The sequence below is a fragment of the Hyalella azteca genome, unplaced genomic scaffold (genome assembly GCF_000764305.2).
Source record: "Hyalella azteca isolate HAZT.00-mixed unplaced genomic scaffold, Hazt_2.0.2 contig10841, whole genome shotgun sequence".
Classification (NCBI taxonomy): domain Eukaryota; kingdom Metazoa; phylum Arthropoda; class Malacostraca; order Amphipoda; family Hyalellidae; genus Hyalella; species Hyalella azteca.
This window is the reverse complement of record NW_025940860.1, coordinates 1-14,163: the sequence shown is the minus strand read 5'-3', so window position 1 is coordinate 14,163 and position 14,163 is coordinate 1. Positions and strand designations below refer to the sequence as shown.

The window sequence follows — 14,163 nt, the reverse complement described above, 5'->3', positions numbered from 1 at the left end:
ATCTTGTAGCAAGCCACCTGGATCTCGTCCACTGGGAAAGAATAAAAAATTCTTCATTATTTGAAATGAAGAGAATTTATCCATACGACGCAGCACCAAATTCGCGAGTAAAAAAAATGGCTTATAAAACACGAAATAAGGCGAGCTCTTTGCCGAAAATAAGTATAATCTGGTGTAAGAGTGTCAGAGTGCGTCTTCTTTTCATAGATAATTCCTGAAGATAGAAATACCTTGATTCTTGCTCCTATATGAGTAGGAGTAGAGTCACTTATTTCTCACGGATCCAGTAAGTTGACCAGATGGTCATACAATCAATACGCAGTTTTCACGCACTTGGAATGGCTACAAGGAAGAACTCTTCTGGTCTTGATAAGTGGCACAGTTCACAATAATTTTTTTCTAACGGTGTTTGTGCCAGCTGCTCAATGGTTACGTCAATTAAAATGCTATTGAACTTAGATGGGTCTGACATTCTCGCTGATCTGTCCAACGACAGCGAAGGTCTCGTTCTCACGAAACCTGAACAGACAATTTAATTTCTCAGACTATTTTTACTGCAACGATCGCAGTGCTCTGGACAAAAAACATCTTAAAGTAACTTTAAGAACAAAAATTAGCGACTCAGAACGTGGCCTGAACTTGTAAGACACTAAAGCGGGAACGTTATTTGTCGCACTCTCACGAACCATAAAAAAATTCGTCGCATTACGTGCCATCACGGACCTCAAAGTTTCCCCATAACAAATTCGTCCATTAAGATATCGATTCACTACAAAATAACACAGATTACTAGTCCAAAAAACAAATAAGAATCGAGGACCAAGTGAGTGAGTCTGGCTTTTGATTGGCTCAGGCAAGAGTTTGGCACTAGAATGTTTCAGGAAATAGTTTGCTACTGAATGTTTCATGCAAGAATTTGTTAGTAGAATGATGCTCGCAAGAGTTTGATCCTAGAATGTTTCAGGCAATAGTTTGGTACTAGCATGTTTCATGCAATAGTTTGGGACTAGAAAGTCTCACGCAAGAGTTTAGTACTAGAATGTTTCATGCAATAGTTTGGTACTAGCATGACTCACGCAAGAGGTCTTGGCCGAACTCGTAGGCCGCGGTGTGGTCGAAGAGCGATGTCAGCACGGGCATGAGGACCATTTGCACGTAGTTCAGCGACGACGCGGTCTTCAGGCTGTCTCTTATACACATCTAGATGTGTATAAGAGACAGNGTCGTGAAGGATCCGTTTTCCAGCTCACGCTATAATTCGCCCCAAAAAAGGGAACGTTTTGGATGTGAGGAAGTAAGAAAAACAGACCCCACAAAGATAAATTTTTTGCCTACCATTCAAATCATTGAACACCCGTTTTTCCAAGTTTTCGAATTTCGCAATACGTTTTAATGCGTGTAGGACCGCATTTGGGCAAGCGTTCATCTCTTTTGCCATCCCACGCATTTTTTTGACGAGGCTGTACCCACCAAAGTCTTCGGATCCACGCCCGCTTCGGGGCGGCTCATTTTTGAGGTTAGAATCTTGGAAACAACATTTTTACAAGCCAATTTGAGCACCAATACAACCAGGCCAAAAAAATAATCGAGCTCCTGCGCTTTCTTTCACTTCGGATTCTTGAAATAATTGACCGAAAATCGTTCAAAGACCCCACATTATAATGAACTAAGAAGACGCAAATAATTCAAATAAAAAATTAACAGAGTTAATATTCACAGAACAAATTCTGTATCAGTCTGTATATATAATGATGCAGTGAATATTTTTTTCGAGACATGAGTCTAACGAAACCTGACATTAAAAAGTGGAAAACAGAGGAAACGACCTAGAGAAACGTTTTGCATCTTTTCCATATTCCTAACGCTGACGAACAATAAAGAATTACTTCGTTGCGAAAATACTGCTATATGTGCAATATTTTGAAAGGCTTCACTTATATGTGAAGCCATTCTATGTGAAGCAAGCCTTCCTAAAATACTGCTAAATGTGCTATATTTTGAAAGGCTTCACTTACATAACAAGACAATTAAAATAAATGCGAAAAATTTTGAAAATAATACTTTACTACTTACAAATTATCTGACATAAGCCACGAGAGAAAGAAGAGAAAATATTCTGTAATCGGCACGTCGTCAAGCTTTGTACACACGCTGTGCAGCTCGTGATAACACCTACTCATAATAATTACTAATAAGAAATTACGACCTCAACAAAACTATACATACAAGTTATTTTTCCATACAAGAACATCTTACAAACACAAATAATTTTCCAAATAAACCGAAGCGAAGGAAAATTGCTTATAATAATTACTTATAATAATTTAAACCGAGGATCTAATTAAAAAAAATATAACTCGGTACTCACTGCAGTGAGTGACAGAGAGCGTATTTTCTCATCGACGAAAACGTGAAGTCACGGACGGACAAACAGACAGACGGACGGACAGACGGACATGGCGACCACAATAGTGCATTTTTTCCATAAATGAGAAAATGCGCTAAAAATCGGAAAGGCTATTACAGACAAAATTTGAACTCCCACTTACTATGTGGAGGCCGAAAAGAACTTTGGCCATAGCGACGATCCTCTCGACGGTATCATCAATAGGTGGTACGAGCTTCTTATCATCGGTGTCGTTGGAGCGCGGGGTGCGGCCGCCCCCCAGTTGCGAGTAGAGCGTGTGTTGCCAGTTCATGGCGTCTGATGGGTCGATCTTGTCAGGTAACGTCAGCTGAGTCTTGGCGAACTCCAAAATCTCGGTCTCATTCACTTTCTGAGGCGAGAAGAGTGTCGTAAAATTAATCTTGGAATAGAAAAATTATCAGTTTATCCTTAGCATTTCTGGAAAATCCATCATGAAGTGAAGCCGCGGTAGGTGAAGCGCAATAAAGAGATGTGTATAAGAGACAGGTATTNCTAGAATAACACAGCGCAGGGGTTACCTATCTTGTCAACTGGTCACCTTAATTCATAGGCTAAAAAGAGCATGCAATCTCGTACAGATGAAGTCATTTCTTTGTGGTGTCATCTATTGTGATGTCATCATTTGTGATGACATCATATTTGTGATTGCATCATTTGTTATGACATCATGTACGTGTGATGTCATCATTTTTGGTGACATCTTTCTTGTGATTGCAGTATTTGTGATATCATTTGTGATGAGATCATTTGTGATGACATGTGATCCCAATACACAATATGACTAATTTTAAACATGTGCCTCCACTACCAACAAAAAATAAATAGATTGCCTCTAGAGTTTACAATACCCCAATTTTGTTCTAGTTAAAATGTAGTAATTTGAATGAAAATTTCAAAATGCTTTGAATGAAAATTTCAAAACGTCATACATACGACGATCTTGCGAAGCAATAAAAGCACTGCTTAAAATTTAGTGTGAAGAGGATGAATACTGCACCATGATTTAGCTCTTTAAAATTCGCAAGAAACTAAGGGAAGGTTACTTCCGAGTAATTCTCAAAATGCTATAGACAAATGCTATACATAAAAACTTGCACGCCTGTCCCTATGGAGCAAGTTTCACATGCGACTGATAAATAAATTCAGCTATGTTTTATTAGAAATTCTAGAGACTACTTTTACATCAATCATAGCAAATGTTTTTTAATCACAGTCAAGCACGCGTCGAGTTGAACACAGTGTCACGAAATTTCGTTTCCAAGACGTATGTCCTCTACCATAACGGCTTTCTTGTATATTTAGCCTCCATGCGCCATTACGAACAACTTTCATGCTTTACGGTGTTTTTAGCCATCATTTTCTTACGAACGCTTGTTTGCTTATAAAATTTATTTATCAAGATAGGATTTTTATTGACGGATCTATGCATCTACAGCAAGACAACATGCAAAGAAAACCATGTTAGTGAACAAGCAAGCAGAAATTTGGAGTGCAGTTTGTACTAGATACGAAGGAAACTTCAAGCAGTGCGTCTAATAGAACAGTAGAGGAAGAACAACTGCACCTGCACTGAATGAGCGACAACTGCAGCTGCTGAATCCTGCAAGCACAGCCTGGGTAGTGACAGTTACTGCTAACACACGACCAAAGTAGTGACAGTTATTGCTAACACACGGCCAAAGAAGTGACAGTTATTGCTAACACACGGTCAAAGTAGTGACAGATATTGCTAACACACGGCCAAAGTAGTAACAGTTATTGCTAACACACGGCCAAAGTAGTAACAGTTATTGCTAACACACGGCCAAAGTACTTATATCATTAGTCTGCTTATATCGCAAGTTCACAAGGAATTTAAAAGCAAAGAAAACGCCAAGAAAATTCACCATATCGATATTGATAGTTATTGCTAACACACGGCCAAAGAAGTGACAGTTATTGCTAACACACGGCCAAAGAAGTGACAGTTATTGCTAACACACGGCCAAAGAAGTGATAGTTATTGCTAACACACGGCCAAAGAAGTGACAGTTATTGCTAACACACGGCCAAAGAAGTGACAGTTATTGCTAACACACGGCCAAAGTAGAGACAGTTATTGCTAACACACGGCCAGATCCGAGATATGGAAGCTTATTAGTATGTCCACAACAAACATATCTGTTGAAACCTTCTCAAGAAATTGACCAAGCTCCCTTCGCGTTATATACATGTTCAGAACGAAGAAATTAACAATGATTAAATTGAATTAAAAATCAGTGACCTGGCAACTAGAATATTCAGAGAAGAAGATATCTTGACTACGCTAAAGTCGTTCAACCATCAGAGAAAAAATTGTGAGGCAAGAGTGTTAGACTATGAAGTTGGCTTCGAGTATATGGTGGAAGATAAGTAAAGAAGTTCTATAAAAACTAAAAGTTAAAAAATCACTAACAGATTCCACTATCAGTAATTGTCAGAAATAATGCTAATAGTGAAATAACATTAGTACACAAATAAGGGAATAAAACGTGAATAAATGGTTCAAGTGTATGAAATTTATCGACCACACAATGTATTTAAATTTCTGCAAGTATTGTAACAATTTCGCGGATCACCTCATGCTTCGCTATGACTTTCAAAGCCATGAAATATGCCAGAATACATATTAAATTATCTATAATGTTGTTCGTTTTCCTGTGATCTGGTGATGACGGTTTAGCTTCTTATATTGTACAGCTTTGAGCAAAAAATCCTTCCAGTCAACAAGATCACGCAAAGTTAATGAGTTTCTAGGATTATTTTTGAAATTTTTAGGGAGTAAATAGAGATCTTTTATTTAAAAAATTCTGAAAATTCATGCAAAAATTTTCGGTACTTATAGACAAATTCGAAGGAAGGTTCATGCTTAGAGCGACCACAATACTCAAAAGCATTTAAGTTATCATTTACTGGGAGTTAGAAGATTTATTTGTTTATTAAATTGAAACAAGATTTTTAATTTAAATTATGATTTATGCATGTACGCTATTAAACAATATTGTAGTGTGATCAAACAGTACCATCGACTCAATTCAAATAAGTTTGAGTATTAAAATGTTTGAAGTTTCAGGAATACGCATCAGAAATAAGAGGATTGTTCTTAAATTAAAAACGATCGTCGGTTAGAAGCAGGGCAGGATATCGCGTAAAGTCCCCGGTAAATTTATCGAGAATGATTGAAAATTTTTTTTCGTATATTATTATTATTTTACGTATTTTTCATGGATTACAATTTGCTCGATACTTATTACTCTAAGACATTGCGCCAGCATACCACTTTTGTTAGCCACAAATTATATTAAAGTAATAGAAAATCTGACAGTTTTTTAATATGAAGGCGTTGTGAAACATGCCCGATCCCCAGTGTACAATAAATGCGACGAACACCACACAAAACATATAAAAAAAAGTGACGCAAGAAAATACACAAAAAATTTTCATTTGCACGAATTCCCAAGAAAAAATTGACAAGGGAAGATGTGCAAAAAAAGTTTTTTCAATCACACACACCTTGACTTTGCCGCTCGACGCGGCAAAAACATTTTATTTGCACGAATTCCCAAGAAAAAATTAACAAAGGAAGATATGCAAAAAAGTTTTTTAATCACACACACCTTGACTTTGCCGCCGGACGCGGCTGCAGGCTCAGGGAGGATGGCGTTGCGGCTACGTGTAGAGGTGGTAGGCATGATGAGAGTCATGTTGTCGATCTCGTTCTGGCTGATGAAGTTGGTCTCCTCGCGACGGAAGTACTGCAGCGGGAGGCAGAGGTCTCAATACTTCGGTACTGGGATCTCAGTATTCGGATTTAAATACTTTGGTCTCAATTATTTGGCCTCTATTCATGGGTCTTACCGTCTTAATACATGGGTCTAAATTCATTGGTCTCTATTGTGGGTCTCAATAGATGGGTATCAATTCATTGGTCTCTATTGATGGGTCTCAATAGATGGGTGTCAATTCTTTGGTCTCAATAGATGGGTCTCAATTTTTTGGTCTCTATTGATGGGTCTCGATACACTTCCTACATGAATATCCTATATATAATGCTTACAAACACACGCAGGTAAAAGTTGCCGTTCTTTGCCATTCCTGCAATTGTTATGACGCAACAAAAAAAAAACAGATACTTTTTATGAGACTGTCTCTTGCTTGGTCCATCGATTTAATTCATTGATGCAACGAATAAACGAGCGAACCTGACAAAAACTTTTTAAATTCTGCCCTGGACCGATTATCTCGAGCACATGACTCAGAACGGGATATGTACGTATTCTCTACTGGTAAGCTCGTCCAATTGGGGCTGAAGTACAAATTAACAGGAAAAACTGTGTTGCACGGATATAATGGTGATCCAAATTAAAGTTAAGTAATGAAATGATGTTTAATGATTACTCAATAAAGGAATTAATTAGGTTTTCCTTTTTATTTACTGTTGGAGTTTAATGTGTGGTTAAATTTTGAATTTCTTTATCGTAATATAATTTGGTTGCTGTGTCGAAAACAATACAACTTCGACACACTAGTAGCACATCTCACCTGGGAGTTGGACCATGCATGGAAGATGACCGAGACGTGGTTGTAGACATCCTCAGCCTCGACGATGTTATTCTTGAGCCAATGGTTTCTCTGCTGGTCAACGTACTTGATGAGCAGGGGGTAGAAAGCGTAGATGTCACGCACGAGAATCTGCCACTCCTCCTGCAATTGTCCCTCAACTTGACTCGTGTCTTCAGTGGAAGACTTCAAGAAGCCGCGGAGGTTCTCCTCTTTCAGGTACATATGTTCGGTACGTTTACGGATTTTTTCAGCGAGAGGAAGGTAAGGCTCGCTGAGCAGCTCCTCGCTCGAGTTGATGATGATCTGTTGGGTGTAGCCGGCGATGCGAGTCATCCAAGGCGAGTTCTCAACCCCGACGTTGTTCATGATGAGCCGCAGCACAAGACGCAGCAACGTGTTCATCGGAGCGCATGTCACCATCGACACGTGGTTCCTGCACACATGAACATATATTACCACATATCTCCATACAAGTTTTATAACTCTACGCATAATATAATGATTAGGCATCGGACTCCAACATAATCAAACACTAACTTTTATAACTTTGGCGCAGTCATGGTGCTAGTAAAATTTTGCTCACAAATGTGGACTGGCTATGGAGCGCTCAACACCAAACATTAGATAAGCAACTAGTAAAAACATATAAAAGTACCCTCGCTTAGATAATCATTTAATAAATTATACCATTGGGAAAAACTGTTAAAGAAAACAATAGGAATGAAGTTAAACAAGACACGCACCCCTCGGAAGGGTTGACGTTGTCGGGGCCAACGTTCCACCAGAAGGGGAGATATGAGCAGAGCATGGGCAGGAGGATGTCGATGATGTGAGGCGACTGGTCGTGGGAGATGGCTTCGTCCACGAACTTCTGCACTTCCTTCAGGATCTCCTCCAGCGAAGGGATCGCTGTCTCCATCTTTACGATGATTTCTGACAGAATTACGAAAATTGTGTCAATGATAGAAAACCAGGGCGTCAAAACTCTGTGGAAGTAAATATTGACATAAAAATAAACGTATAAGTACCGTATAAACGTACAAGCACGGTAAAAGAAATAGGTTACGTGCAAAAAGAGAATTTCAGTTTATGCTGTCGTTCTTAATCCATAAGAAATGCCACTTTATTGTTGTAGCGGTGCTACTAGGAAAGAGAGTGAGAAAAAGCAAGAGCAGCCACAGAAGGGTAAAAAAAGAAAGGGGGAAAAGGAAAAGACAGAATGAGACGAAAAAGACGCTAAGATGAAAACACGGTTAATTGTAGCTGATTTCGGTTCTGTTGGGATCGATATTACAGATATTTAGAGATTAAAATATAAGAGATTGTACTGAATATTAAGTGCATATACCTTGTGCCTCGAGGCTCTGGTCGGCTATGCGGTTGTGGATGCTGAAGGGGTTTTGCTTGTTCATCATTGGCTCGAGGAAGGCGACGGGGAAGGTGGCAGCGAAGGCCCCAAGACAGCTGCCGATGGACGGGCGGTTGCGGTCCAAGGCGATCTTGATGAACTTCCTGTTCTTATCGAGCGTGAGGTCGGTGCCCAGCTGGTACAAGGCGGCCAGGATCTTGTAGCAAGCCACCTGGATCTCGTCCACTGGGAAAGAGTACAAATTTTTCCTCTAATTGAAAATGATGAGATTTTCTTAATACGACGCAGCGCAAAAAGGTGTGAGTAAAAGAAAATTGTCGCTTATGAAACACAAAATAAGGCGAGCTCCTGCCGAAAATAAGTATAGTCTGACGTAAGAGTGTCGAGGTGCGTCTTCTTGTCCAGAACAGACAACTTAATTCCTCAGACTATTTTTATTGCAACGATCGCAGTGCTCTGGACAAAAAACTTCCTAGAGTAACTTTAGGAACAAAAATTAGCGACTCGATACAAGACCGGAACTAGGAAGACATTAAAACAGAAACGTTATTTATCGCACTCTCGCGAACCACAAAAATAATTCTTCTCATTACGTACCATCAAGGACCTCAATTTTTCCCCATAACAAATTCGTCCATAAACAGATCGATTCACTGCAAAATAACACAGATTACTATTAAAAAGAATAAATAAGAATCGAGGACCAAGTGAGTGAGTCCGGCCTTTGACTGGGTAACGCAAGAGTTTGGTACTATAATTTCAGGCAAGAGTTTGGTACTAGAAAGTCTCAGGCAATAGTTTGGTACTAAAATGGTTCATGCAATAGTTTGGTATTAGAGTGACTCACGCAAGAGGTCTTGGCCGAACTCGTATGCCGCGGTGTGGTCGAAGAGCGACGTCAGCACGGGCATGAGGACCATCTGCACGTAGTTCAGCGACGACGCTGTTTTCAGGTGCGTGCCGCGGATGTAGGCGTAACGGCTCTAGAAAATGTAATTATCGGCCATTATCAAACAGAGGAGAAAGTTATCTTAACGGAAGAATTTTGCCACATTTTCCACTCTTATAAGAAGCTTATCAAGTCCCAAATGTAACACAAAAGGTTTAATTCTCAACTTTCAAGTAGCAAAGAGACTGGTACCTCTTGGAGAAACTGGATGCAGCGTTCGAGATCGAAGGCCGCGTTGTTGAAGAATGTCAACATGGACGTGCGGATGAACTCTGGCAGGCTCTTAGTGAGAGTTTTGGCGTCTATGCAACGCACCATCACCTGCACGCGCAGCCAGTAGAAATATTGAATTGGAATAATTCTTATAGTATACATGAACGCAAGAAAAACATGTCCGAAAAGATTCCATTCCCAAAACATATTGGAAGAAATTTAAACGGTTGCAAATATTACAATATTACTCTCTGCAAGAAAGAACGATGACAGTTCGAACAAAAAAGAATGTGCACTAACACACACATATATATTGAATTAGCAAGAAATTAGTGTGGAGATGGCTTCACCTGCAAGCACTTGACAGTGACTTGCGTGTCCCCGCCGAAGCAGGCGATTTTGAGTCTCATGAGGTTAGCCAACTTGCAGAAAAGAGTGGCCACCATCTCCTTCTCCTTGAGGGACGCTGCGCCCACCATGTTCGTGGAGGTCGACATCGCCAGGAAGTAGCTTCGGTTGGTGCTGCATCAAACATCAGATATTATTAAACTGTAACCCAACGCAAAAGAGGCTAAATGTTGAGTTTTCAACAGTACAATCGTACCTAGTGTAAATACAGTTGTGCCTGTACAGTTAAGCATGGATTAAAAAAACGATATTGATATGATATCTATGCCTACAACTAGGTGGAAGAAGGAAATTTATTTAAATAAGACACGTTTGCTTTGCGTACAGGAATTGGCGCATGAAAACAGTTTTAATTGAGTAGAGCAGTTCATACCCTCTTAATTGATTGATCGATAAGATAACCTGAAATATTTCTCCATGAGCGGCAGCACCACTTTGGAGAAGAATTTGACGTCCTTGGTGGACGTTTTATACGAAGACCGCCTGGAGAAGTTGCTGGACGGCTTGAGGAGCTTCATGTTGATGGCCGCGCAGTCCAGATACTCGATGAGCTTCTCCAGCAGACTGTAGGCGAACCGCCGCTCTAGCGCCGCCGCCGCGCCTGAGTCGTCGCCTGCGCCGTGACCTCTGCGCAGTGCAAAGATAAGGTTGGAATATAAGTGACCTTCGCGAAGTGCAAAGTGGAAGGTGAAAATTGGAAGGTTGGAATGTAAGTGACCTTTGCGCAGTGCAAAGGATAAGGTCGGAATGTGAGTGACCTTTGCGCAGTGCAAAGGGTAAGGTGCAAATTGGAAGGTTGGAATGTAAGTGGCCTCTGCCTAGTGGAAGTGGAAGGTTGGAATGTAAGTGATCTTTGCGCAGTGCAAAGAGGAAGGTTGGAATGTAAGTGACCTCTGCCTGGTGGAAGTGGAAGGTTGGAATGTAAGTGATCTTTGCGCAGTGCAAAGAGGAAGGTTGGAATGTAAGTGACCTCTGCGCAGTGCAAAGTGGAAGGTTGGAATGTAAGTGACCTCTGCGTAGAGCAAAGTAATGCGAATGTAAGTGACCTCTGCGCAGTGCAAAGTGGAAGGTTGGAATGTAAGTGACCTCTGCGCAGTGCAAAGAGGAAAATTGTAATGTAAGTTTCTTTTCTCTTCTCCTTCTCAGTGAGCATGTCGTACGGCACCATTTGAGGGTGAACACCGCCCCCTGTGACACAACAGGAAGAAAGGTAAATAATGCAAGCATTATTTGTAAACAATTAAGAAACTACTACAATGAAACAGATAGTACAAATAATTGAAAGGTTTCATAGTTACTCTCAATAATGAGGTAAATTAAATTATTCGATTCTCCCCTAATTTCCAATTCATACACACGCATATTAAAAGAAAAACTAAAAAGACGTCTCTAAAAAAATGGATTGCAAAAGAAATGAATTTCTTAAGTAATGAAAGGAATTTAAAATTAGTAGAAATGACGATCCATCGTGGCCTGAGAATCCGAAATACACTACATTCGAAATACATGTATACTAAGGATACTACATCCGAAACACATATATACTAAGGATACTAAGGATAGTATAAGGATTCTCGATTGAGGGCTGCGAAACGTCCATCTGAGGACACTTACGTCGTGCGGCTCCTGGTTGAGACATGAAAAGAGGAAGACACGAGTTCAAAAATTATAGCCATGGAAAATAATGAATTTATATATTTCGGTGGAATGCGCGATCACTGACAAGAACCAGGAATACATTGGATCTGTTATATAAGAACAATGAAACTTAATTGAAATTTGATCAAATTGGGGAAGACGCCTAAAAAAAGAAGAAGCACTAAAAAAAATCAGGAAGAAGTCTCCAAAGACCCAAGACATTCGACAAGATAAAATATTACAAAATTAGACAACGAAGCAAGCGAGATGGATACGTTCATACATTTTTCCAATCGTGCGTCATTATAGCTACTGGCTTTGTACCGGCTTCTCAATTGAGTTATCGGATAGAAGTGTAATCGAGTTCCAACTTTTAAATTCTCAACTTTTTCCATTACAAATATTAATTATCGGTGCACCTTAGGTTCAATAAAAATATCTTGATCAACAAGCACCCCTGAAGGCATCTGACATTTAAAGAACGTTGATTATTATTATTGTTATTCTATGAAGCAGTGATCGTGGCGTCTGATTAAAAAAGACTTCGAGAGAACGTTACACTCAAGTTTAGTAGCTAGCAAACGGAAAATAAACGTCATTTCAACGTTATCGACTCATAAGTAAAAACATTTCAACAAAAATATCACGTAATTAACATTATTTCAACGTAAACGTAGTAATTAACATTATTTCAACGTAATTTGAATAAAGGGACTACATCTGACCACAAGCATCGAGCTCCTCTTTCTTCTTCTTGGCCCAGATGTCGTGGGCGTTCTCGGCGAGACGGTCGGCCATGTTCTGCATGTCGCGGCTCAGCGTCAGGTTCGTCATGTCCACCGGCGTCGGGTTATAGTTGTATATGTCCGTCTGCATTAAAGTTAAAATTCATTGTACACTTTGCCAATTGAAGTTTGAATTGCTTTGAAATGTAAATTTTAGCGGCCAGTGCATCTTTCATTCACAAAACGCCACTATTTACCGTGTTATTGGCCTCGTGTATAGGCACTACTGACAATGGAAAGTCCCAGTTACTCTTTACATGAGGCCAGTAGCATGATAGTTAGTAGCTATTGGCATCTGAAATTTGTTCTGGCTGCTTCATTGTTCCCGTGCAATAGCAGCTTTACGCAAATTTCAATTTGAAAGTCAGTTTTGGTCGATTTGAAAAAGCCGTTTAAATGTAACGAAAAAGCTGAATTGTGCGACGAAAATATAATAATTTGAAGTTCGATAATATAAATAATAGTTATACATATAATGTATAATTTAACTAATGTACCTATCTGATTTATTTTATCTAATAATTCATATTATTTTAGAATGAATCAGGCTGGACCTATAACAATTTAACTCGAAAATTTAAGAATCTAAGTTGCACTAATCATATCTAAATATCTAATTTGCATCATTTTATGCCATCTCACTCGTGCGAGATGGCAGTCAGGAGACACCCACGGAGTCGCTGGAGTGTATCTATGTTTCATGTATCTAATATACATTAATGTATATAAAACGTTTATAAAATGTTGTGAATGAGAATGTGCATAATTTCTTGAATAACTCGTGCAAAGTGACAGGCAAGAAGCACCCACCGAGTCGCTGGAGTGTATCTATGTCTAATGTATCTAATTCTAATGCATGTTAATGTATATACTGTGTATCTAAAATATTCTAAATCATAATGTAAATAAAACGTTTATAAAATGTTCTGAATAAGAATAAACATAATTGTATTGAATGACTCATGCAAGATGGCCCCCAGAAGGCACCCACCGAGTCACTGGAGTGTATCATGTCCCTGCCGGCGCCGCCGTCGCTGCTCTCGTACTCGATGCACCACTTGAGGGCGAGGAGCGCCTTAAGGGCCTGGCTCACCGGCTCCCTGTAGCGCTCACACTCCTGAGGGAGGGATAGTGGCATGGTATAGGTCCTGACAAATATCCCGTGAGGAATGTTAACATTAACATACATTAACATAGTGATCTCGGCGCTGAAGTGTAGGCCTCATGTGATATATTGTGATAAAATAAAGTAGAATATGCAGTGAAAAATATATTGTAATGAAATAAAGTAGAATATGCCGTGAAAAATGTGCTTTGACAAAATCTAGTACGATTAAATAGGACAAAAATGTTTTGAGAAACTGTAGCATAAGTCGTAGAAATTACGTTGGAACAAAATAAAGAAGATAAGCAGCGGAAAATAGGATTATTTAAGGTTATAGAAAAAAATATACGATGGCGTATATTAGCATTTAACTCGCATAGCATGCCTTAGTCCTGGACACCTATGATATAGTTTATTTAGATAACATTATTATTAGACGGATTAATTTGAAACTGTTATGCGTAATGGGTGGCTCAACAATACAGTGATGCAGTGATGGATGGCTATCGGAGAGCAAGATATCCGATATCATTTATTGGAAACTTTTAGTAAAATGATCCTTCAGGGGCATTAGTCTAAGCTAAGAATCTCTTGGAATGTAAATGTGTGTAAATAGGCCATGGTGGAAAATATATTCTGTGGTTGGTCTAAAATTAGGATATTCAATTATTTATGTATTCATTTGTA

At 39.3% G+C, this 14,163-nt stretch overlaps 1 protein-coding gene and 1 long non-coding RNA gene across 2 annotated transcripts; both read right to left on the bottom strand.

Moving 5' to 3' along the window:
* Window positions 1-2,133: 2,133 nt before the first annotated feature.
* LOC108676433 (ryanodine receptor) lies at window positions 2,134-10,572 on the bottom strand. The gene is made up of 11 exons (XM_047882603.1): window positions 10,351-10,572; window positions 9,891-10,062; window positions 9,520-9,648; window positions 9,226-9,361; window positions 8,358-8,603; window positions 7,753-7,942; window positions 6,989-7,442; window positions 6,064-6,201; window positions 3,993-4,028; window positions 2,550-2,777; window positions 2,134-2,172 (listed from the first exon to the last, which is right to left on the bottom strand). The coding sequence occupies exons 1-11, from the start codon at window positions 10,464-10,466 to the stop codon at window positions 2,134-2,136; spliced, it is 1,884 nt and encodes a 627-aa protein (XP_047738559.1). The 5' UTR covers window positions 10,467-10,572.
* Window positions 10,573-11,073: 501 nt separating this feature from the next.
* LOC108676434 lies at window positions 11,074-13,446 on the bottom strand. The gene is made up of 3 exons (XR_001931176.2): window positions 13,363-13,446; window positions 12,312-12,456; window positions 11,074-11,136 (listed from the first exon to the last, which is right to left on the bottom strand). It is a non-coding gene; the product is annotated as an uncharacterized LOC108676434 (long non-coding RNA).
* Between the last annotated feature and the right edge of the window lie 717 nt (window positions 13,447-14,163).